General features: G+C 44.2%; 1 protein-coding gene and 2 long non-coding RNA genes across 3 annotated transcripts; 2 read left to right on the top strand and 1 right to left on the bottom strand.

Moving 5' to 3' along the window:
- Nucleotides 1–457: 457 nt before the first annotated feature.
- On the top strand, nt 458–14,787 carry NRBF2 (nuclear receptor binding factor 2). Its single transcript, XM_035329925.1, has 4 exons — nt 458–630; nt 10,832–10,916; nt 12,495–12,535; nt 13,253–14,787. The coding sequence occupies exons 1-4, from the start codon at nt 577–579 to the stop codon at nt 13,967–13,969; spliced, it is 897 nt and encodes a 298-aa protein (XP_035185816.1). The 5' UTR covers nt 458–576; the 3' UTR covers nt 13,970–14,787.
- Nucleotides 9,806–18,010, bottom strand: LOC118169026. The gene is made up of 3 exons (XR_004751891.1): nt 17,592–18,010; nt 12,096–12,225; nt 9,806–10,069 (listed from the first exon to the last, which is right to left on the bottom strand). It is a non-coding gene; the product is annotated as an uncharacterized LOC118169026 (long non-coding RNA).
- LOC118169022 lies at nt 15,186–22,185 on the top strand. Its single transcript, XR_004751888.1, has 3 exons — nt 15,186–15,465; nt 17,211–17,304; nt 18,896–22,185. It is a non-coding gene; the product is annotated as an uncharacterized LOC118169022 (long non-coding RNA).
- Nucleotides 22,186–22,455: the final 270 nt, after the last annotated feature.

The raw sequence follows: 22,455 nt of genomic DNA, 5'->3' as shown, positions 1-22,455 counted from the left end.
TGCTCAGCTTGTGGGCTGTTCAGCGCTGTTCACCTCACGCCTCTCTCCAGGACTCTTAACCGTACGGTTAACACCGCTGCCTTGCCACCACATACCTGCCAGGCGGCACTTTTGCTACGACCGCCACCTGCTCTCACACAGGGCAACGAAGACCCGCAGCGGGCTGCGCCGCCACAGCAGCACGGCTCCCCGCCCTGGGGGGGCTCCAGCAGCCGCCCCGGGGGCTCCCCTCGCACCGGGGGCTTGGTGCGGGCACCGCTCCCTGACGGGAGGAGAAGGGGCCAGAGCGGGAGCTCGGGCCCCGCCAGCGGCTGCGACCCGCCCGCCGCCGGGCTCCCCTCACAGCGAGGGCGGCCGCTGAGGCGGGCGCGAGGGCGGCCGTTGGGGCGGCCGTTGCCCAGCGCGCCGCCCCTCCCGCTTCGCCCCCGTCTCGCGCCCTGTCGCGAGATGTCGGCCGGCGCTGACGGGCGGCGGGGCGGGGCCGGGGGGCGGAGCGGCGCCGGCGGCCGGGCAGGGCCGGGCCGGGCGGTGGGGGCCGGCGGCACCGGGAGCGGCGATCAGGCCGCCTCCGCGCCCATGTGCCCGCAGCCCCCGCCGTCCATGGAAGTGATGGAGGGGCCCCTCAACCTGGTGAGTGCTGGGCGGGGAGCGGGGCCCACCCGCAGCCCCCGAACGGGACCGGGACCGAGCCCGGCCTGGCCGCGGGGCCCGGCTGCAGCGGGCCGGGGGTGGGGGAGGCCGGGCAGGGGACGCGGGCCCGCGGCGGGCGGCTCTGAGGCGCTGGAGAGGCTGCCGGGCTGCGGTCTGGGCAGGGGAAGCGCCCCGCCGTCCTCAAGTCAGCATAACTCTGCCTGGGCTGAGCCCCCGGGGCGCCCCGCGGAGCGGAACCCCTCAGGGACGTGCCTCGCAGAGACCTGCCCGAGCTGCCGGCCCCGTGACCAGCACCCGGCCGTCAGTCGGTGCCCGGCTGCCTGGTGTGCGCTCACCCAAGGTCGTGTGCTGGCCGCGCCTCGGGCACAGCGATGCAGCTCCCCAGCACCTGCCCTGGTCCCCGGCCCGGGCAGCGCCCCGCAGTACGGCTGTGCCGCCCTCAGGAGCCGCTGCCAGCCTGGAGGGGTTAGTCACGGCCCGGCTAGCCTTGGAGATCTGCATCAGTTCTGTTTTTAAACCAAAGTTTACTTGCGCCAGCCTGCCGGCAGCCCTGCCAAACCCTTACCTGCCCAGACAGAGCAGGCCAGGTATTTCTGGTTGCTCCCTAGTTTCAGAAAGGTTTGGAAAATGGGTGTTGTAGACCACCCGTGGAGGTAGGGCTTGCAGCATGGCAAGAAGCTGGCCTTGTTCAGAGCTGAACTGAAGGTGTACAACCATGACAGTGTCTGTATCATGCTGCCTCAGACTTCTTACCCTCTATAACAGGGAAATGCCCGAAATAAGGAGCAGCAGGACCGAGATAGTTCTTGTAACAGTGATGTGACAAGTACAAAGTCAGGCAAACTTGCAGTACAGTGATGCAGGAGGAATAGACTACTGCTGTTCATAGACATTTTAGAAAACCTTTTAGAAGTAGATTTGCTGTATGGGCTTTTAAGGAGAAAATGGTAACTGATATTCACTGGTAAATGGCTGTAAGCATCAGCTTTGTGGCAGTGCAGATATCACCAATTAACAGGTTTTTTACTGAGACCACGCACTAGGGATTATGAGTGTCAAGAGTATAACTAAAGCTTGGCTTCTGCCTGAAAAGATGATCCTTTGACCACAACAGTAGAGTGCAATTACCACACCTGTCTAGCACCAGGCTAAAAATAAGATCAAGACACTTTGACATAACAGATGATACAGGAAAAGGTTGCTTTATATAGTCCTTCATGAAAAGTTACGAAGTTGTCAGCACATATGTCCCTACTCCATTATAAGAAGTGTCCTGAAACACTCAAACTTTTCCTGAAACTGCTGCAGAATGCAGACATGGATCCTCTTACGTAGAAAAACTCACTGTCTTCAGACTGTATCAAGTAACTTATTTTTCCCCAAACTCTTCTATTCACTGTCCTTCTCTGCAGATGAATTTCATATTTGTAACAACATTCAGGGGAGGTGCCAATTCTCCAGTGTAAGAATATTCATTTAAGTTACTGACAGTGTTCAATGTCATGTACTTCTCTTGCCTCTCCTCAAAATCGCTTCTAGTTCATGTGGATCAGAAAAGCGTAACTTTTTCCAGAGATGCCAAACCATTTGGACAGAAGAGAGGAAAAAAATCCTAAGCTATTAACTGGTTTTGTGTACACTAACAGGCTTATTTATCTGATAACAATGACTCTTGTTTTAAGTACAAAATATTTTCCTTCTTTCGGTGCATTGGTGGTTGCTAATTTTAGTGAAATGGCTTTTTCTAGAGTTAAAAGTTTTCATTAGAACTTGCTATAATTCTTGGATGCTGCTTACTTTGTCCTTTGAAGCTCGCATCTAGTCTTGGATACTTGGAAACAGAGGTACTGCCCTGATTTTCCTGGCGATCTGAACTGACAAGAAATCCCCAGTAGTTTTGCAGTGTCCTAATGTCTCCATTTCTGTCAATATGTAGCACACCCACCGCACTTAATCACTTACGTTAGTGGCTTTCAGTTACGTATTTCACTATTTGCTTAGCTTTCCTAATTACAGGTGGCATGCCATACCTCGTATTTTCTGCTGACTTCAGTTACATTATCTATATTTCAGTATACAGAAATCTAAAGAAATTTGGATTAAAGTATCTGGCCTTAATTAAAGCCTTAAGATGTTTCTTTTTCTTACGTTTAATTAGATTTTGGTTTCCATAATTTGCTGATTTCCTTCTGTAGGTGGCACTTGACAAATACTGATTTGCTTACCACAGTTGTTCTTAATATCTACAACTTAAAGTTTGTTTTATTTAACTGAGTTTTGATAGATGACCCTCAAGTCTAATGACTTCATTGAGAAATATATCTATCTTCTTAGAGTTCGGACTTCAGTTCATAGACTTTTTTTTTAAAAAAAAACAAACTTATTTTTATGGTTTGCTATTGTTGCATGCTTAACAGGTAATTATGCAGTCTAACCCCATCTTTCCCTCTCTTAACCTTTCCAGGGCTTGTGCTACAGTACTAACTGCCAGTTTGATTTTCCACTGAGCTGTCCTCAAGGTATCCATTGTATCCAGTGATACTTCATTTAGGAATAATTTGAGACAACTCTTCCCAAGTCCGTTGTGATCCCAGTTATTAGCGCCTTAGGAAAGTGTTTTGGGGAAGCTTTGATACCCGATCATTTAGGCTCTTCCTCTTGCCCTCTTCCTTCCTTCCTTCCCTTGCCCTCCTCCTGCCTCCACAGTGTTCTGTATGCTTTGCAGACAAATGTCATCTAACTGCAAAAGAATGGGTTAAAGCCCTGATCTGCTAACAGGGAAGCTGGTTCCTCAGCCCTGTGAATTAGGTTACACCATGGAACTTCACACTGCTACAGGCTAAGTACAGTCCCTGCAACTGCAGGCAACCATATAGCGGCTATCTAGTCCAGCTGAACACTTGTTTTCAGTGTGGTAAACTAAGCCACGTTAGCATTCCTTAAATTAAAAAACTTGTACAGAAAAAAAATGAAGGTAAGTCTCACAAGAGAAGAGCTTAACTCAAGTAGAAGCTCTTAACTTCATCTTTTAAGTGCTACCTACTGCAGGGGCAATTCCTTCTGCCATCTGGTTTAGGCAAAGAATTCTGGTTTCAAATCCAGTGACTATTTAGCCTTAGGTATAGGAGAAAAAGGGGTCAGCCTGACACCTTTGAAGAATTTTCCATACTTCAGAAGCATAGCAGCACACAGAAGCTTGGAAGTACCACAGTAAAAATATGAGGCAAATATTATCAGCCTCAAGAAGTTAAAAAGGAAACTTGTTCATTGAATGGAGTCCAGCACACAGAACCTCATAACTCTGTGGACTTCAGTTTAATACCACTGTGTAGGTATTCAGCTTTCCTGTAGGACATACGCTAAGGAGCTATACCTCATCTACCTTGTATTTCTCCTACAAGATCATAGCATTTCATATGGCATATAGTAAGATAAAATTCCAGATCTGGTTGATGCTAATTCTGTAAGCTTTTTGAAGTATAAGGGTAGCTTGAAAAGCTGTTTTGCTGAAAACTAGAAAGCACAGACTAGTGTCTGGAGTGAAAATCATACAACAATGTATATACTGCCAGTCAGTGGTCTGCAGTAACAAATGGTTGGTAACGGAGGTGAATGCCACATCCAGGTGAGGCAGAATATGCAATATGGAAGAGTGGGGTGGGGGGGGGGAGGGAGAAGGGGAAAGAAGGCATCTGTGAAAGTTTACCAGAGACCAAAGGACAGACACCATGTGGACCAATGTGTTTGAGATTTAATGCCACCCCTTATCTCTGTTATTTTGGGGGAGGGGTGGACACGACAAAAAAAAAGTCGTTTATATAAAAACATGCACTGAATCCTGTTTTTTTAATATTCTTTTTTTAATAAAGCATAACCTGAAAGCTGCTATGCTTGCTCTTTCACTGTAAAATGAAAGAGAGAAAGGCAGATACACTCAGTTCTGAACTCAGACTAGAGGAAACAAGCTTTTAGGTAGTGAAAGTGGAAGAGTCTCATATAGAGATGCCTAACAAAGTCTGTTTTTACCATAATAGTAGAAGCACTGTCTTGGCTTTCCCATTATACATGATACATATGTGGGTATCTTTTAAGCAAAGGGAAGTGTAAGGTGTGAACCACAGAGGCAGCAGCACATCTGAGGAAAGTGAGTGGAGGTACCAAGGTGATGCCGGGGATGCTCAGCTGCACACCCTGCTCACTACTAGCCTCCTTGGAAAGGCTCAGCAATGTGGTATTCAGGTCATTCAACGTTGTGTTCATGTCATTACTCCTCAAGCACAGCACGAGCCTATTCTGCGTAGCAGGTCTAACACCTTGCAGGAGCTCCCAGTCAGGAACGTAACTGACTAAGCTACAGGTGGCTGACAGAAGGAAGCATCATTTCCTCCCTGCTCTCTGTGCTGTTTGGGTAGCTACCAGCAGTTCCTTTCTGCTGTGTCACGCTGGCATCACAGGCAGGGTACATGTGTATCAGTGAGCCACGCGGTTCAGCTCCAAGTAAGCACGCTTGACACGAGTCTGAAAGGCAAAAATGAAGCAGTCTGCCAGAGGCCTGGGGAAGCAGCAGGCTGAAGCACTCGCTGAAGCCTTTCTGCCCCACCTCTTGGAAGCTGTTGCCCAGAGATGGCCTGTTTACCATTAAACACTTGGGGTGCTGGTTCAGTTGTCCCTAGTGAGGGTAGCTCAGTTGCTGTGTCATCTGAACCATGTAGTTTAGGGCTGTAAGTGTGTGAACAGGAACCCAGATTGCTTTTATTGTCAGAGCAGTGGGACTGTTCTCCTTCAGCTTATAACCTCCAGTTACCAAGACATGCGTATACCTGCCACAGCACTGTCTAGAGGGGAAAAGCATTACCAAAGCAGCTGGGAGCTGTAGGGATGCGAAACAGGTTTGGAACCAACTTGAAGTATATAGTGCTTTTATCATATTAAATGGACCAAAAGGAAGAGAATGAGGTTGACTTGAGTATGCATTAAGAAAAAGGATACCACAGCTTACTGAAGTTGCAGGTGATCAGGGAAAGAACTGCAGCTGTGCCTGCATGGGGTTTGGAGACTCCACCTAGCCTGAGCACTGTGTGCAAGCTGGTTTTGAGCCAGATCTCTTTACTGCATTTACATGGTGAGGAACTGAGACTAACCTATTTTATTTTAGATTTGGGATAGGTTGGAAACACATGCACAGTCAATTAGGGCTATTCAGTGAATTAACATTGGCTGGCGAAACGACAATAAGTTGGTTGTTTGTCTGCCCATATATTTAAATTCTAATACTACTGCTTACAATAGAGTTGAACTCCAGCATCTTTACAGTTCAATAAAAAGTGACTGAGGAGTCTGTTAATATTGAGAGTACATTCTCATGAGTTTCACATACTTATTTGCTCTATAGTCACACTAACTTGTAATTTACAGTTGAGTCACCGTTCTGTCAACCTTGCTAAATACAGGCTTTAAAATACAAAATTGAGCTAGCATGTGGCTAGTGGTATTGGTTGAGCAGCCACAATGGGTTGTGCCATTGTTTGTTTCTTCTTTAGTCAACTCTGTCTTTCTCCAAAGCATACGAGGAGTATTTTTAAGGCAGCTTGCCTCTGTTGATAAAGCTACATGTTGCCCTTTCTGTAGGCTTAGTGGCAAATATATTCCCATTGTTTAGCATAAGTTATAGGACAAGATTTTTTAGGTTATTTTTGCTTTTAGCGTAACTGCCTGGAAGTACAAGCATTTTCTGACTTGTTTGTGTGTATATTGAGGAATGGAATGAAGAAAGAACACTAGTGCCTACCTGGGCAGCCCGCTCTAAGGAACCTGCTTTGGCAGGAGGTTAGACCCAATGATCTTTTGAGGTCCCTTCCAACCCATACAATTCTGTGAAAACTTGACCTGACTGGTCCAAGAATAAACTATACCCATCTACTTAAATAAAATAGAAGGGTCATGATAAACATTTCCAAGTTCACTGATTCCAGGTGAAAATGGGTTTGAAAGACACTTGTGTGTGCGTGGAGGAAGCAATGAGGCATCACCTCATCCTACCCTTCGTGGCCTGCTGCCGTGCAGTTCCACACCAAAGATAGGCAGCACACTGGTACAATACCGAAGCAGTAACAAGGTGCGTTTTCTTATTCTTCCTTTTCCCCTAAATACATTCTTAGAAAGACAGCCCTGTATCCTTAAGGAAACAAACCACTGGACAGATCCCTCATCTCTCAGAAAAATACCTTTGTTACTGCTTTCAGCATTAAGCGAGCATAGGTATTGATCCTTTCTGGCAAAGATGACTAGTATCCACAGTTCGTAGCATAGAAGTCATAGTGGTTCATCTTCCCTAGAAAGAAAGTTACCGTGCTTGTTTCTTTTTGAAGTTTGAGAGCAGTATGAAATCTGGCAAGCAGGCCTTGTGACTGTGTTTCACATGGCCTGCAGGTGCATCACTGTCTAGTTTATATTGGAAAGAAGTATTAATTTTAGGGCTGCTAAGGAAAGCTTTAAGCAAAGAAATACCTGTACTGCTGCTTTAGAGGGGGATTTGATTAGTTTCTTGATTCTGTTGCTCAGAGGTTACCTAGGCAGTGCTTTGGGTTAGTTGGGTGGAGAATCAAAGGGGAGCACTTCTCTGGAAGATCAGTACTGACTCACAGACACCCCTTAGCATCTCAGCTACAGCCAGGAAGTGAGAAAAGCTGTCTGCCTTACCTGCTTCTGCAGTTCATCCAAGGGGGGTTGAAGTGACTCAGTAAGGCATGCACCCATCCCTTCAGAACCAAATACTTTGGAGTAACTCGAGGAAGCTTTTTAGCTTGGTCATCTGTCATTCACACCTGTTTCCTCTTAGGAGAGTCAAGTTGTTACACCTGTCTATTTGCCTACTGGGAATTCCTGCTCGTCTGGATGGGGAGGGACATCTGGAAGTAGTTGCTGAACTGCTTCCCCCCTCCAAATCCATAGCTTGTTAAGAAATTATACTTATTCTTACACCACATCCTACATAAATTTCCAACACTGCAACTGGGAGAGGAAGGAGAAATCAGATACATAAACCCACTGCGGTTGTGCAGCAGCTGTTTCTGCAGTCATCACAGCAGCAGTACCAACATCAAAGCAGTCCTGTTGAACCTGTTAGGGGGCCAGCAGAGCAGCTTCAGTATCGTTGGTGTAAACACCTTCCTTTAACATGACATCAGACCGGGGAGAGACTCGAGAGCCGTTTTTGTCACTGTATGATACAGGGCCCATTCTTCCATTGCCAGTTTTATAACGGGACACAGACCACTGAGTTCAAAATAGCTTTGCTAACAATGGTTGGATGCTGTGTCTAAGTGTAACTGAGTGCTAAGAATAAACCAGCAGACTAGACAAGATGTAGAAGCTTACCCATGATATGTGGCATATTAAGGAAGAGCTTCTGTTGCAGATTCATCACTTGCTGCTAGGAAACAGCATCACAACTTCCTTCAGACTGCAGCTTTTGAATGTTCTGCCATGAAAATGGGAGAAATTCCTTGGTCCTTGCACAATCAAGTAACTGGAAGAAGCATTCTCAAGGTGGAATAACTAACAAATTTTTCCTTGTCAAGCTGGTGGGAAAACATACAAAATGAGGAATTTCTTTCCCCCATGACTGGCTGAGAACACCTAGCTTTCTCACAGGAGGCTGCACTGAATCACTGGTTTTCCCCTGATCCTGTTCCTACTGGGGAAGGCTGGTACTCTGCAGTAGGATGCGATGTCCTGACATCTAGATATTTTGATGTAACAGCAAGAAAAGTATTTTGACCTTGAAGTCAAAGAATCCTCTTTTCTTTTTGCTAGCATCTCTGATCTGTTTTTTTTTTCTTCCAAATTGTTTATTCATGGTCTAGCCCAGCTTCTTCAGACTCCCTTGAACTTCGCTGGGAGTTAATTGAAAATGGAAATAATTTAATTGACACACCAAATAACAACTCACTGTCCTCAAATGATCTGCATGTGCTTAAGTGATTTGAATATGAACATTCCCCAATTGTTTAAAACATATGAAAATAACCTTTGAAAACAATCAGTTTTTGTACGTGGAAATTAACAAATAGAACCAGTCCCTTGGCCTTATGACTTGCTTTCTTCAGTCTTTTGTCTCTAGCTGTTTCCCTTTGCCCTTTCTTTTAGACCCACCTGTGCAGTTTGCAGAAGAAGCTGTACCAATATCAATTTATTGAAAAAATTGTTTTGCAAGGAGCCAGCTCAGGTGTTTTTATGTGCTTGACATAGCTAATTTGTAACTGAATGACCTGCCATGAGTAACGGAGGAGTTGGCTCTATATGAGCTGTTACTCATTTGTTCTTACCCAGGGGAAATAAGCTTCTCTTTCTGGCATATGTCATTTGTAGGAGTCCATAGAAAACGACCATAAAATAGATGATTTTCCAATAGAAAAACACTTCATCTGCTGAGATTATTTAACCTCAGGGCAGAAGAAATAAGGAATGCTGGCAGTGCTATGAGGATTGAATGAAGATGAGGAAGAGGAATATGACTGAAGTGTTTTTTGTGGAGAATCAAAGAGGTTTTTTTTTAAGTACTCACCATATTAGCATAGAAAATCAGTTTTAGAAAAGCTCAATGTCTAAATGCAGTGACATAGCTGCTAGGGATTGCTTAAGAACAGTTGTTTCCCAAAAGAGTGTTTTATGCAGAAGTCATTTTCTTCTGTGGTGTCAGACCTGCTAAAATTCTGGTAGAAAATTGAACTTACTGTAACAATTTAGGTGTTAAGTCTATTTGGAGGACAAAAGTGACAAATAAATTAATCTGCATTTTGGCACTTTTCTTTTTAAAATGGATATTAGTACAAGTCTCATGTTAGACTTGATAGAATCACGTCACTGTCTTGTTTGGATTATCTTACCTTTGATGTTTCTACCAAAATTGCAGGAGCAGAGAGAAGTGTAATTCCTATTAGGAACCAGTTGTTCTCACTTCTTGGGATATGGACCAATGCTGTTATTTTTATATTGCTCCTGGAATATACTTCAAGGGAGTCAGTGACTTACATGCACCAAATGTCTAAAGCCTAATGTGTTTTATGCCTTTGTTTGGGTGAAATAGAGAATTTCTACGGGGCAGAGATGGAATTAGAGAGGTGGACTGCAGGCCTTCAGTTCTGTTGCCCCTACAAGTTTCCTCGGCATGGATTTGGTAAAGGCTGTCTTGAGAGACTACAGTCTTTAAAAATGTAGACTCAGACAAGCACTTCGGTTTCTTAACTGTCTCGTTTCACAGAGCTGGTGCCTGGTACTTAACATCTATTTTCTTCAAACTCAGCATGGAGTGAAGCAGCCGTGCATCCTGTGCGTTACTGACAGTTGTGCCAGTTGGGTGCTTGTAGCCATTCATATCACAAAGATTCTCCTGGAGAAATGGCCACAAAGCTCCTATCTTACAGTAACGACTAAAAGATTTGCTTTCATGAATGCTGCAGTGCTCATTATGCAATATTCTTTCTCACTAAGCATATGCAAATACTTGCGCCAATTGCTTGCTTTCAGCAACACTAGTCTACCCTAGTGGTTTGCATTAGTAGCTTACAGATGCTGGTAGAGACTTAACTGTCGTACAGCAAGGACGTGACTTTGATACCTTCAGCTATGCTGTACTGATTCCATTAATTGATGGAAGCTGCAAACAACTAAGATCTTTTGCACTTTCTTCAACTGAGAAGCAAAGCTTGCTGGGGATGGGGCAGCAGAAAATGGCAAACTAGGGATAAGCTGTAACATGTCATTTTCCAGCTCTGTAGTTCAAACATCTTGCATTCTGCTGCCTAAATTGGTCCTAAACACTTTCAGCTTTTTGTAGTTTCTGTGGCCTATTGGTCTTTTTACACAGCTACAGTGAACAGCCGCTTATGAAGGAGAGGATGTACTTTTGGAGGAGAGCTTCAAAAGGCTTTTATTGTGTACACACTGTCTTTGCTGCACTAACGAACTTCAGTTCCTACCTGTACAGTACAGACCCTTGTAAGGCAGTTTTAAAAAAAGAAACTAAATTATACATTTCAGAAGGGACTGGGAGACCTGAGCATAAAGGCCTGAGAATTGGAATCGGTATAAGACTTTTAGATACACCAGTTACTTTAAAAACAGATCTAACTATTTGTTGGTCAACCCTCATTGATGTCACGCTCTTTTTAATTTTAAGGCTCACCAGCAGAGCAGAAAAGCAGACCGCTTGTTGGCAGCAGGGAAATATGAAGAAGCAATTTCTTGTCACAAAAAAGCTGCTGGTGAGTAGGTATTTCTCACATTTCAGTTCTTAAAATCAGTTTCTAGATTTGCATGTTTCATGGGAGCATCTCGTTACTTGCAAAATATTCTTTTTATTCTTTGCATGTGAATTTGTTTTTCAGTCCAGATCAACGATCTTTTTAGAAACATTTTCTCAAATATGAGCAGCTGAAGTCAGACATTTCCAAAGTTGATTTTTCTGGGGGTGGTTATCACTGCTAAGGCAGTTCTTGATTCACGTCGAAGCCAACACCTTGTGTCGTGTACAAAGTGCAGTTGGCGACCTACTGCAAGCTGGTTTTGCTTTACACTTCCTTTTTTCTTCTTTCATGGCTGAAGTAATGTGCTTTCTATTGATAAAGCAAATACGCAAACTTTTTATGACAAAAGGTTATTTACTTCCCCTTCCTAATGTGTAAGTCAAGACAGCTAATAGCAAGTAATGAGCTCGGCTTCCCTAGAAGCGAAGCAGGACAGCAGAGCACATCACAAGCCTTGATGTGGTGACTGACAGCCTCTCCTCAGCGAGACTTTGTGCAGCTACCTGTTCATTTAACTAGTCATGCTTAATTATTTGTGGTGGAGTCCCTCAGCTGGCTGACAGTGTGGCAGCTGCTTGGCAGAAGAAGGAGGAAGAAATCTTAATTCGTGCAATAAGTAGGACATTTTTAGTGACAGGGTTTGTGTGTAGAAAAAATAAGTGGCTACTCTGAAGATCGTAGCCTAGATACCAGGCATTCTTGCTTTCCATTCATAGATACTAGAAAACCCCACAGAATGAGACACTGAAAATTGGTATTTAAGAATAGGAAGAGCAATGAGGGATAGCACATATCCTGATATGCAGACTTTTCTTTTTGGTTTCCTTCACTTCCTATACCAAAGCAAAACCAAATAAGGTATTGAATGTTTCTTGTTTTTGATTCTTGTTGATGATTCTGTATCATTATCTTACAACCTGAATTTGGTTCAGAACTCCTTATGTCTTGTCATTTGCAGCACTAGCAAGATACGGTTAAAGTCCGAAGTGCTGCTCTGCCTCTAAGCCAGCACATTTTTTAGTCTGAAGAAGTTAATGAAAAAAAAGGGGAACTACAGACTGTACCTCCCAATCAAGAATATAATTAAAGCATGACTTAATAACACAGGTGCATCATGAGAGAGAGGATTTTACTTACCACATTCTGTTTTAAAATGCATGTATGTTAAGAGTCCAGTCCTTGTCTGTGTTTCTTCCCTTCGTGGGAAAAGTTGTTGTTCTACAACTTTCTGGAAATGGCTGCCATAATACTAAGCTCCTGTCCTTCTCTGAAAAACAAATTGTTAGCAGTCTCAGCCAACAGGATGCCATGGCAAGGGTGTAGCATAGACTACATGATCTTACAGTATTTTTTTCTGATTTTTGAGAAACAGCAGGTGTTTCCAGCCTCTGTAGTTTGGTAAATACTTTGCGTTTTGACTACTTCTTCAATGTGGGGATTCAGAATATGAACAGCCTGAAGCCGTTCCTTAACTTTGAAGAAACATTCGTGTCTTATAACCTTGCCTAACACATTTATCAATTTTCTCTTCTGCAGCATACCTTACAGAAGCTATGAAGCTGACCCAGTCAGAGCAGGTGAGACCCAAGTGCAGTGGACACCAGAACTCTGTTGTGTATGTCTTATATTGTGCCCTCATTGATGGTATCCCTCCTGTACTCCACATTGTCTTCTGAGATCCACAGCAACTACACCGGGAGGTTTGGAAGTGCAGAGATGCTAGTCTTCCTTGAGAGTTTTTGTGGAGCAAGTTTATGTGGAGCAGGGATAGGAGAGAGCTACTAAGCCATCCAGGGGTTCCCTGCCAATAGTTTCTAGCCTGTGAGGTGCCTTCACGTAGGTGATAAAACTAGTTTCATGGGTAACTTTTGCTCTGAAGCACTTAGGCCATTTTGCTGAGACACAGGAGCTGAGTATTTCATCTACAGTGTGCCAAATCAATCGGTTCTTTCTTGGTGTTGGTTACAGATCAGTTAAACTTCTTGTGCGTCTGCTCGGGGGTATTATCACTGTCTGGGTAGTGATTTACACACACAAAAAAGACTAAATGTTAACTCCTGAACAATACCAGCAGTTGTATTAAATTTGGGTGATATATCTGAATCTCTTGCATTGCACAGGCAGAGAGCACTTCTGGTTGGATTTACTGTCTGAATAACAAAGGCTCCTCCTCTCCCTGGGGCATGCTATTATGCTGTTTATGTAAATATTTACAGGCATGTAACTTTACTTGCATGAATATTCAGGTGGATTAAGGATCACCAATTAAATTGTTTATTCTTGTTTTTACTCAGGCTCAGCTATCACTGGAATTACAAAGGGATAGTCACATGAAACAGTTACTGCTCATCCAGGAGAGGTGGAAAAGGGCAAAGAGAGAGGAAAAGCTGAAAGCCCAGCAGAACGCTGACAAAGAAGCAGCTGCACACCTTCAGACTTCTTTTAAGCCACCTGCTGAAGAATCTGATGATCAGAATGTCTTGGTTCCTGTTACTCAGAAATACAGCCCTTCCACAGAGAAACATCTACACGATGTTCAGGGTGTCTTTGACAGGGACCCAGATACGCTATTATTTCTGCTTCAGAAAAAAAAGGAGCCAGTGGAAGCATGTATTGGCAGTAAAGCTCCTAAAGACGACAAAACAATAATAGAAGAGCAGGCAACCAAAATCGCAGCTTTGAAACGGCATGTAGAATTTCTTGCAGCTGAAAACGAGAGATTAAGGAGAGAGAATAAGCAGTTAAAAGCAGAAAGAGCAAGACTCCAAAAATCTCCAGTAGAGAAGGAGTTGGATGTAGATGCTGACTTTGTAGAGAAGTCAGAGTTGTGGAGCCTGCAGCAACACTCGGAAACTGCTTCGTCAGCTGCAACTTGGCAAAAGTTTGCAACAACTGCGGGGAAGGCAAAGGACATTCCAATACCCAACCTTCCGCCCCTGGACATCCCATCCCCTGAACTCCCTCTGCTGGAACTCTCTGAAGATATACTGAAAGGACTGATGAATAGTTAAAAACCAGGAAAAAAGTGCTCAATGTAGTTACCTAAACTAAGAAAAGGGAAAACCACCAGGACAATGATAACCTGAGGGCAGAAACATCTAACACAATCCTACTGTTGGAGAAAAGGCATTAAGCAACTTTGTTACTGTGAAATACACATCATATCTGATCTACTTCATAAAACTTAAAGGTACCATAATTGGTATAAGGCAGGCTCTTTAGTCTTTCTCCCAATGTTTCAAACCAAATGACTGCCTGGAGAATGTTTCATGTAACACAATCCTTCAGGGGTTTAAAGTATGCTATATGTAATAGTTAATCTATAATGCCATAAATGATGGTGCAGAACCTAACTGTTATGGTTGCCAGTCGGCTGCCACTTCATATTGAAAAATGCTTTCTAGCATGAATTTAAACTGTGCATTTCATTATGCATAACTTTGTTAATTCAGATACAGTGCAATTTGTACACTTCCTAGATGGATTTATGTGCCACACTCTATACTCCTGACTAAGTTAACCTCAAATCAGGAGAGATTTAAATTTCCATTCTATGAAGGAACCAACTTATTAGTTCTGTTGATGAGGTTTTTTTGGTTATCTGTTTACATAACTAATCAGGGTGCATCAAATCTAGCTATTGGTTTCTGTATAAAGTGTCATTGTTTTTAAAAAATCTATACTTAAGGAAAAATACCCTTTTTGTTTTCAGTGATGCATGAATGGAAGTAATTCTAGCTGGCAGTATTTGATTGAACAAGAAATTGTTTACAGCTTAACCTGATTCAAAAAGGATATGAAAATAAAATCCAAGGTGTTTTGACACTAAGCGCGTGTTAAATCTGTACAAATTTAGATTTATTCTAACGGTGTTAGTACACAACACTCACCTGAAGTTCTGTGTTCAGCTGTCAGCAGATACTGGAAAGCTAGGATGAATTCAGAGGGCCTTGCGTGTACATAAAGTCACTTTGCTAACAGCTTGCCTAGATACCTTCAGAGGGGTGAAGTCTCAGAGGAAGGAGCACTGTGCGTTTGCCCAGAGACAGCCTCCCCGGGCTGAAGGAATTGTGCTGTGAGAGCTGTGCACGCCCATGTGGGCTGCTGGTTTCTCGCCAGGCGCTGCTGCTCAGCCCCTTCCAGCAGGGCTCCGGCCGTGCCCAGCCCCGGAGCACCAGCCCCTGCTGTCACCTGAACCCAGGCTTTCCTGCCGCTGGGCGTGAGGGTGGCAGCGTGTTCTGGGGGGACAAGTTAGCTCTAGCTGTTACTGATTAATGGAAAGTGTTGAGTGTTGCAAGCTACCCCAGTCCAAGTTATTCTTGAGTGTTACAAGGTAAGCTTGCTCTTTCTAAGGGTACTTTTTTTTTTCCAGAATAGCCTGGAAGTACAGCAAGGACACCTCACTGCTGTGCAAATTCTCCCCATGCTTCTGTATGCCTGCTCTGTCTGCTGTGCTTGCTTGAAGGGAAGTAGGGACTGCAGGCTAGAAAAAGCTATGGAAGCAAAGGTAAGATGAGTTCATTAGAGGAGGTCCCTTGTGCTGAATTCCAGCAGGAAACTAGTCTTTCTGGGGGGAAAAAAAAAAGTTTTTTTTCCTGTTGGAGCAGTTTAGCACATGGTCCCACAGCACAGCTGTGGTGAGGTAACCTGTTCCAGGTCAGCCCCAGCCCGCTGCTCTCACTGAAGTGCGAGTTACGTTCTCTGCTGTCATCTGCCTGGCTGGCTGTTACAGGTAATAAGTCAGGAGAGCACAGTGTTTCTATTCTTGTAACGCAAAGAAAATGGCATGTGCTCACGGGAAGGAATCAAATTATTTAAGCACCTATCTCATGTCACTGCCAGGGCTGTTAGCTACACAGACATGGCAGCTGTCTCTGCAAACAGCAGCTATAGGAGAAAAGGAAGCAATTTTAAGCTTGGCTACCTACCTCTGCTAAAGAATCAGGAGTCTAAACAGGGGGCAGGGGAAGAGCAGGTGCCACCTCTGGTTCTTTTAGCCACAGCTGTTTGTCCCTTCGTATCTCTGCATAAACAAAACAAAACAAGGAAACTACTTCTCTGTAGAAATATCACCAAGTAGAGGCAAACTCTATGCTGCCACTTTGAAAGTGCTGTTTAAACTTTTCTCTCTTGCAATTCAAACATTTGTTTACTCTGTTCTTGCAGTCTGCCCACTAAACGCATGAATGCTGCTGGAAACAAACTTAAGGCAGCATGGTTTAACACTGCTCCCATCAGTGGTGCAGAAACAAGGATGAATGTAATGTTCTCTTTAATAGGATAGGAGCTCCTACACTGCGGTTTAAACTACTGCTAGCATTGCATGAGCCAGGGGGAAAGCTATTTCTTGTACAGTGCACAGCCCATCCTAGAGGAGCAGGTGATACCACTCAAGAGTCAGACCATGGCCTAGCGAACAGCTCGCATGCTCCTGGTGATGAAAGAGCCCTCCCTAGCACTGCCAGCCTCTTCCTCTCTCCCTTCCATGCAGCGGTGTGGTCAGCCAGGCACAAAGCGTGCCAGGAGAAAGATGTGGGAGCAGATGGGATCATCCCTCCTGGCACCATGGGACGTTTGAAAAAAAACATCTTACAGCTGAGAGCCTGTTGAATAATGACTTTTTACAAAGTGCTTTAAATTCTGGGCAAAAAGCCAAGTGTATGGAGTAAGACAGAATATCAACTTTTCAAAGAAAGGAATGTTTTGGTATGTGTTTAGAGCTAAGCAGTCACATGGTCCATTTAAATAATGACAAGTTATACAGAGAATACTATGAAAAAACAAGTTTTAAGGATGCATGGCGATAGACCTGTTCAAGGTCTATCAGCAACTAGTTTATGCCGCAACAATGTAGAGCTGTTTTCAATAATGACTGTCTTTCAGCTTGTTTGGGTTGCATTGTGAAATGACAAAAAGCAGCACCCAATTTTCCTTCCCTGTGCCGCTGGGTTAGTTTGCATTGCTGTTTACCCACCCTCCTCCCAGGGACAGCTGTCTTTTCCTACCCCCTCACCAAGAGATGGGGTTTTGAGACCTGTGCTGGGAGGAGGCAGCGCTCGGCTGCAGGATGTTCTCTCCTGCAGCCCCTGCCTGCCCTGGGACGCTGCTCCGCTTGCTGGCGTTTTGTTGCCACCGACTGCCACCTGGTGGCCGCCAGGCGCCTTGCTCGGCTCCTATTAAGACGGAGACCCTTGTCTCTTCCAGGGTCTTTTCCTTGCTGTTACCATTCCCCATTCTTGCTTATTCCCCCAGGTCCTTCAAGAATGCCGAAAAGATGCAGTATGTGAATACTGTACAGAAAGTAAGCAAAGCAGTTTTCATGAACTGTAGCAGCAGCGACAACGTGGTAAGTTATAAATGGGCATATGCTGTAAGCAAAGCCTCTCGCAGTACGCGGAAAGGTTCCCATGGGCTTTAAATCTGATCTGCATTGTTTTATAGGGCATAAAAAAATGCTGTGGTCCATTATTTCAAAGTGTCTCACCAAGAACCAATTTTAACATGTGTCCAGACACTGACTTCTATTCATAGACTTTGCTTTGCCACAGAAACCTCTCGTGTCTTGGAACACAGAAATATTATCCCTGTTGAATACAGCCAACATATGCTTTGCAAAAAGGAAATTGTAATTACCTGGTCTCTGACTGTATCCCCACAGAACAGGAAACCAAAGAAAGGCAGCTGGGAAGCAATGTAGAGTCTCTTGGGAATAAAATCTGCAGACTGCACCACCAGTTGATACTTAAAATGACAGCTAAAACCAAAATATAGAAGTGTTGGGTTTTACATTTTGGACTTACATAAAGGGAAAATTGGATCTTGTGACCTCTTCCTCTCGAGAGCGTTTTCATTTTCAGGAACTCTCTGGCCGTGAACTCCTTCTTCCTCTCATGTCAACAGCAGATCTTCAGCCATCTGCAATTCCTTTTGACCTGTTTTCAGTGAGTGCCAGGCACTGCCCTATCAGAAACCCATACCTGATCCGAGTCATCTAGAAAATTGGTGGCAGCCATACAAGTACATCTCTTCCTGGCACAGCTTGGAATAAACCCAGATTTATTTCACATCTATCCTCCCTGTTTTAAGAGATAAACATATTGAAGGAGAGTTCTTTAAAGATATGAAAATGAAAACAGGCTAGAAAAATAGATGACAAAATCCCTTATTTATTAAGACTAAAAATACTGTTGAAAACAAACAGTAGACCTGTCTAAAAGTAACCAGAGTGGTAATGTACTACCACTAATCAGGTAAAGCCAGACAATGTTTACCAAACCTTTCTGCCTGAATGCGATGTGAAGTTTAACTGTATAAAAAAAAAAATCATTGCTTTCAAAAGGCTCAGAGCTACAGCCATCTTTTCCCACACCTCCTTTCTCTCCCGTGTTTGTTTTACAATCCAGAAGTAGCCTAAACTTACCCAGGCTTTTTGTCCTGTAATCATTTGAAATGTTCCCCCTGGCCTATTTGTTGCAGGAGTTGAGGTATTATTGAGATCAAACAACAAAAATCCTTAGAGCTGTAAAAATACAGGATTTCTTGCCTTAGAGCTACTAAACCCTCCTCTTTAATTCCACTAAGGAAGCACAGAACTATGATAAAATCACATGCCCTGGGACTGGAAAAAGCAACGGGCATCTGTGTCAAGAATACAGTGCATGGTATGGTTGGAAGGTACCAGGAATGTTCACTTTGATGCGTAACAACAAAAATCCTGTCCACCATTTAGCTTTAGAAAGGTCCACGTTTAAAATGCAACTGTTTGCAGACAACGCATCAGGTAAAACATATCTTCAATTTGTTCTGAGGCAACATTTTCCTACTAGCTATATATAGACTGTAACTTCCTTTTCAAAACCTAGAAAAACAAATGAAAAAAGTACAGAGGTTAGTTTGTGTGCACATCTAATGCTACAAATCATTTGCCCCTCGGTCAGAGTTTCCTAGGTCGCCCTGCTGAGACGGAAAGAAAGGGATGTGGCCATGTACGCTGCCTCAGAGCAGCCCCCACGCCACTGCGTGCTCCCCTGGCCTCCGGGGCACACGTATCATGGGAACAAAAAGACAGAGAAGGACAACCGGCACTCCTGCAAACAAAGAGCAATCAAAAGGTGGAAGCAGGAGCACAGTGGAAAGCGGACCGTCTTTGAGGCAGAACTAGGGGGGGGCTAGGAGGAGAAAGCGTAGCAAAGCCGAGTGTGAGAGTCTCAACAGGGAGAGGCAGCGTATCCAGTGCGGATGTGGGGGAGAGCACAAACATCCTGCACAGGAAAGCAGCAGAACGGGGCACAGTGGCTGTGGAAGGAGGAAGGAAGGGAAATTCCCAGTTAGGGCGCTGGGCGGAGAAGGCTGTCAGTTGTGAGAGCAGGAGAGGGCTTCACAGGATGTCACGGGAGAGGGTATGAACAAAATTACCACCTACCGAGAAGGTCAGAGAGCATGAGAACGTAGTGCTGATCAGATGGAGGTTTGGTTTACACACGCAGATCTGAGCAATTTCCGTGAAGCTGCAAGAGTAAACAGATTTTCAAATCAGATTGTTACAACCCCGTATTGTTTGACGTGTAACAGGGCTCAGTTTCACTGCCAGTGATTCCAGTAATCCAGCAACTTCTGTTTGAGCTGAAACATGTACACAGACATCCATCCATGCCAAAACAGTTCAGGTCATAGCAGCCCCGCTTTGTTCTTCACTCATTGCTTACTCTTTGCTTGTGACCTCTGCAGTTACAGCGGGAAGTGCGCCCATTTAATGTACGGCTGTACCCTGGATGGCAACGAAAAGGAGCTGGAAAGGGGCGAGTTAAGGAGGGTGTACGTGGAGAGGAGGATCTGCAGTTTGGGTGAGTTTGAGATGTGAACTTTCACAGGACGAGAAGAAAAAAAAAAAAAAGGAAAAATAGAAAGGAAGTTTCATGGAGAGCAAAGTAGATCAAGAGAGCTTGTTCTGAATAGGAAGGTGGTAAAAAGACAACATAGTACTTCGTGTTCTTGTTCTAGAAGTTGACAGTGTTCCTGCAAACAGCTGCAGCTGTTATCGTTGAGTACTTTTGGCAACACTAGAACTGTTCAGACCAGAGAACCTCCTAAAAAGTTTGTGGGAAAGGAAGGTGAGAAGAACATGCCCACCATTGCAGCCTCAGAGAACACAGAAATGGTCAAGAGGAAAAAGCTAATCTGCAAACAACCCCTTACACACACACAGACACTTTCAGTCTCAGACATCAGCTAAAACAATCTCACTTTGTGCTGGCCTTAATGCTAACTCTGCTTCCTGCACTGATTTCCTGTATAGGAGCAGGGAGCTTAACTTCACTGTGAAGGAGCCAGAAATCTTAAGACACTGAATAAACTAAGTTTAGGAACCCAAGTATTTGAGATAACAGAATTTTGGCCCATTTTTCTGGTATTAGCCATTACCTTTAACAGTTTTTTGTGGTCTGCTAATGCATGCAGCATGTGACTCACAGTCTCTGAGTTGATGGCAGAGGTGCTTTACAGCGCTCCCCGCTGTGCTCAGTTTGTGCCACGTTTACCTTGTTCACCTGCTCCTGGCTTCTTCCCCTCCCATTAGTTACTGAGGAAACAGTCACTGTTGCGGGCAGTTTATAGATATCTGCAAGTGCAGCACAAAGCCAATTCGGCAAGCGATTTGCAAAATGCAACAGGTGGTTTTTACACATTGCAAACCATGGGATATACCCATTCACCACGTCTTTCGAACTATGTCTGGCATAACCACCCATCAATTTACTTCACATCAACGCTACTAAGCAAATCAAGTAGGTAGGTAAACTCCATAGTGACTCTACGGAGAAAACCTTTTTATGCAGTTAAAACTATTTTTTTGATCTTATCAACTTATCTTTGCTAAGAAAGCAGCAAAGATCTACTTACCCCAGTGGCTGTGCAACATTCCATGCAGCACTGAAGCTTGATCCCATCAGTTCAGCCTCTCTCCAAAATGAGATTTTTATTTTCAAACCTGTCAATCTCGCTGCCTTTTCTCTGGGAGGATTCTCACCCATTCTCCACCCATTTCAACCACATTTTTGCAGTATAATGTCTTTGTCATATACTTACGGATTCACCAGCAAAGGTGGGAGAGGAACAGGTGGCCACAAAGAACTTTAATAGTCACAGGTGGAAGTAACCGTTAGCCTCTGTTCAGCTGCTCATTCAGATCCCAGCTGAGGTAAGAATTTACATCTTCAGCCTCGGAGCCCCAGGTGGGGATCGCTCCTTAAGTCCCGCAGGGAGGAAGGGGCAGCCTGCAGTTCCCCACGGGGCGAAAGCTCAGACCTCCAGAAGCACTCGGGTGCTATCCGCTGAGCAGTTCGGGACAGCAAAGCACCTGGGTACGGTTAAGAGGTGGAGCAGGAAGCCAGGACAGACACAGTAACTGCTTTCTGTCAGTAGCTGGAGAAACAGATTAATTCCATTCAGCTCCACTACAAAGAGGACCCCAGCACAAAGAGCGTGCTGTGATGACAGCCCATGGACCATGCCCTAACAACTGCGCTTTGTGTGGGGAAAAATAAGTGGGGGGAAGAGAATCTGACCTGCCAGTCTGCAGCAGGAATGCACGTTTCAGTGACCTCAAGACATTGCACAGATGTTTCACGTACTGCACCGAAACTCAAAGAAGAAATATTTATACTTGAGATTAAAATTGACTCATTTGCACATTCTAAACTTTAAAGAAGTACAGCAGTCTAGTTCTGTGCTATACGCAGCTTAAGTTCATTTGCTGCATGTAACTGGGTATGATTCGAGAATCAGCTGCCAAGCACAGTAATGTTAACCCCAACATATTTCTTTGCAACTTCAAATAAAGTCAAACCAGTTCAACAAAGAACTTTTGGAGCCCCAAATCACCTTTGTGTCTCTTAAGATACTGTCTTAAGGCTGTCTATTAAGAAAACTCCTATGCAACTCCTTTTTTTATCTATCAGACTTTGTCACCCTCAGAGCAGTAAGCGGGATACTTACTGTCCCCTTATGGCCAAACAACAAGCTAGCTAATGGCTGCATCTAACAATGCAGAAAACTAAACATTTGGATAGTTTGAATAATTTGAAAAGTTTATGTACAATTTAGCTCTTCAGACAAACCTGAAGAGCCGGAATGCTGTTCAACTGCCTAACAAAATTTATTGTTATTAAATAAAAACAGACATTTTGGTGTGTGTGTGTTTTGTTGTTTTTTTAAAATGTAATTATTTTGCTCTGTTACTTGAGCTGCAAAAAGCCAAGATGCTATTTTTTTTCCTGTAGAAATTCCCTTCCCCCTTCACCCCAAATACGTGTTGGATTATTAAAGACAGAACATAAGCAATGTTTAAATTGTTTTATTCTGAGCGAGGCTCTTTTTGGCTCAGTCATTTGAACTGTGCTCCAGCACTTCCCTTCGCAGTTTTGTTTCAAACCCAGAGAGGGCAGAACGGCGCACATCAACCACGGCAGAACATTTCAAGCGTTACAATAAGCGACACGGA

Source organism: Oxyura jamaicensis, chromosome 6 (assembly GCF_011077185.1).
Source record: "Oxyura jamaicensis isolate SHBP4307 breed ruddy duck chromosome 6, BPBGC_Ojam_1.0, whole genome shotgun sequence".
Lineage (NCBI taxonomy): Eukaryota > Metazoa > Chordata > Aves > Anseriformes > Anatidae > Oxyura > Oxyura jamaicensis.
The sequence above is the reverse complement of the archived record's forward strand: the minus strand, read 5'-3'. Positions and strand labels throughout refer to the sequence as shown.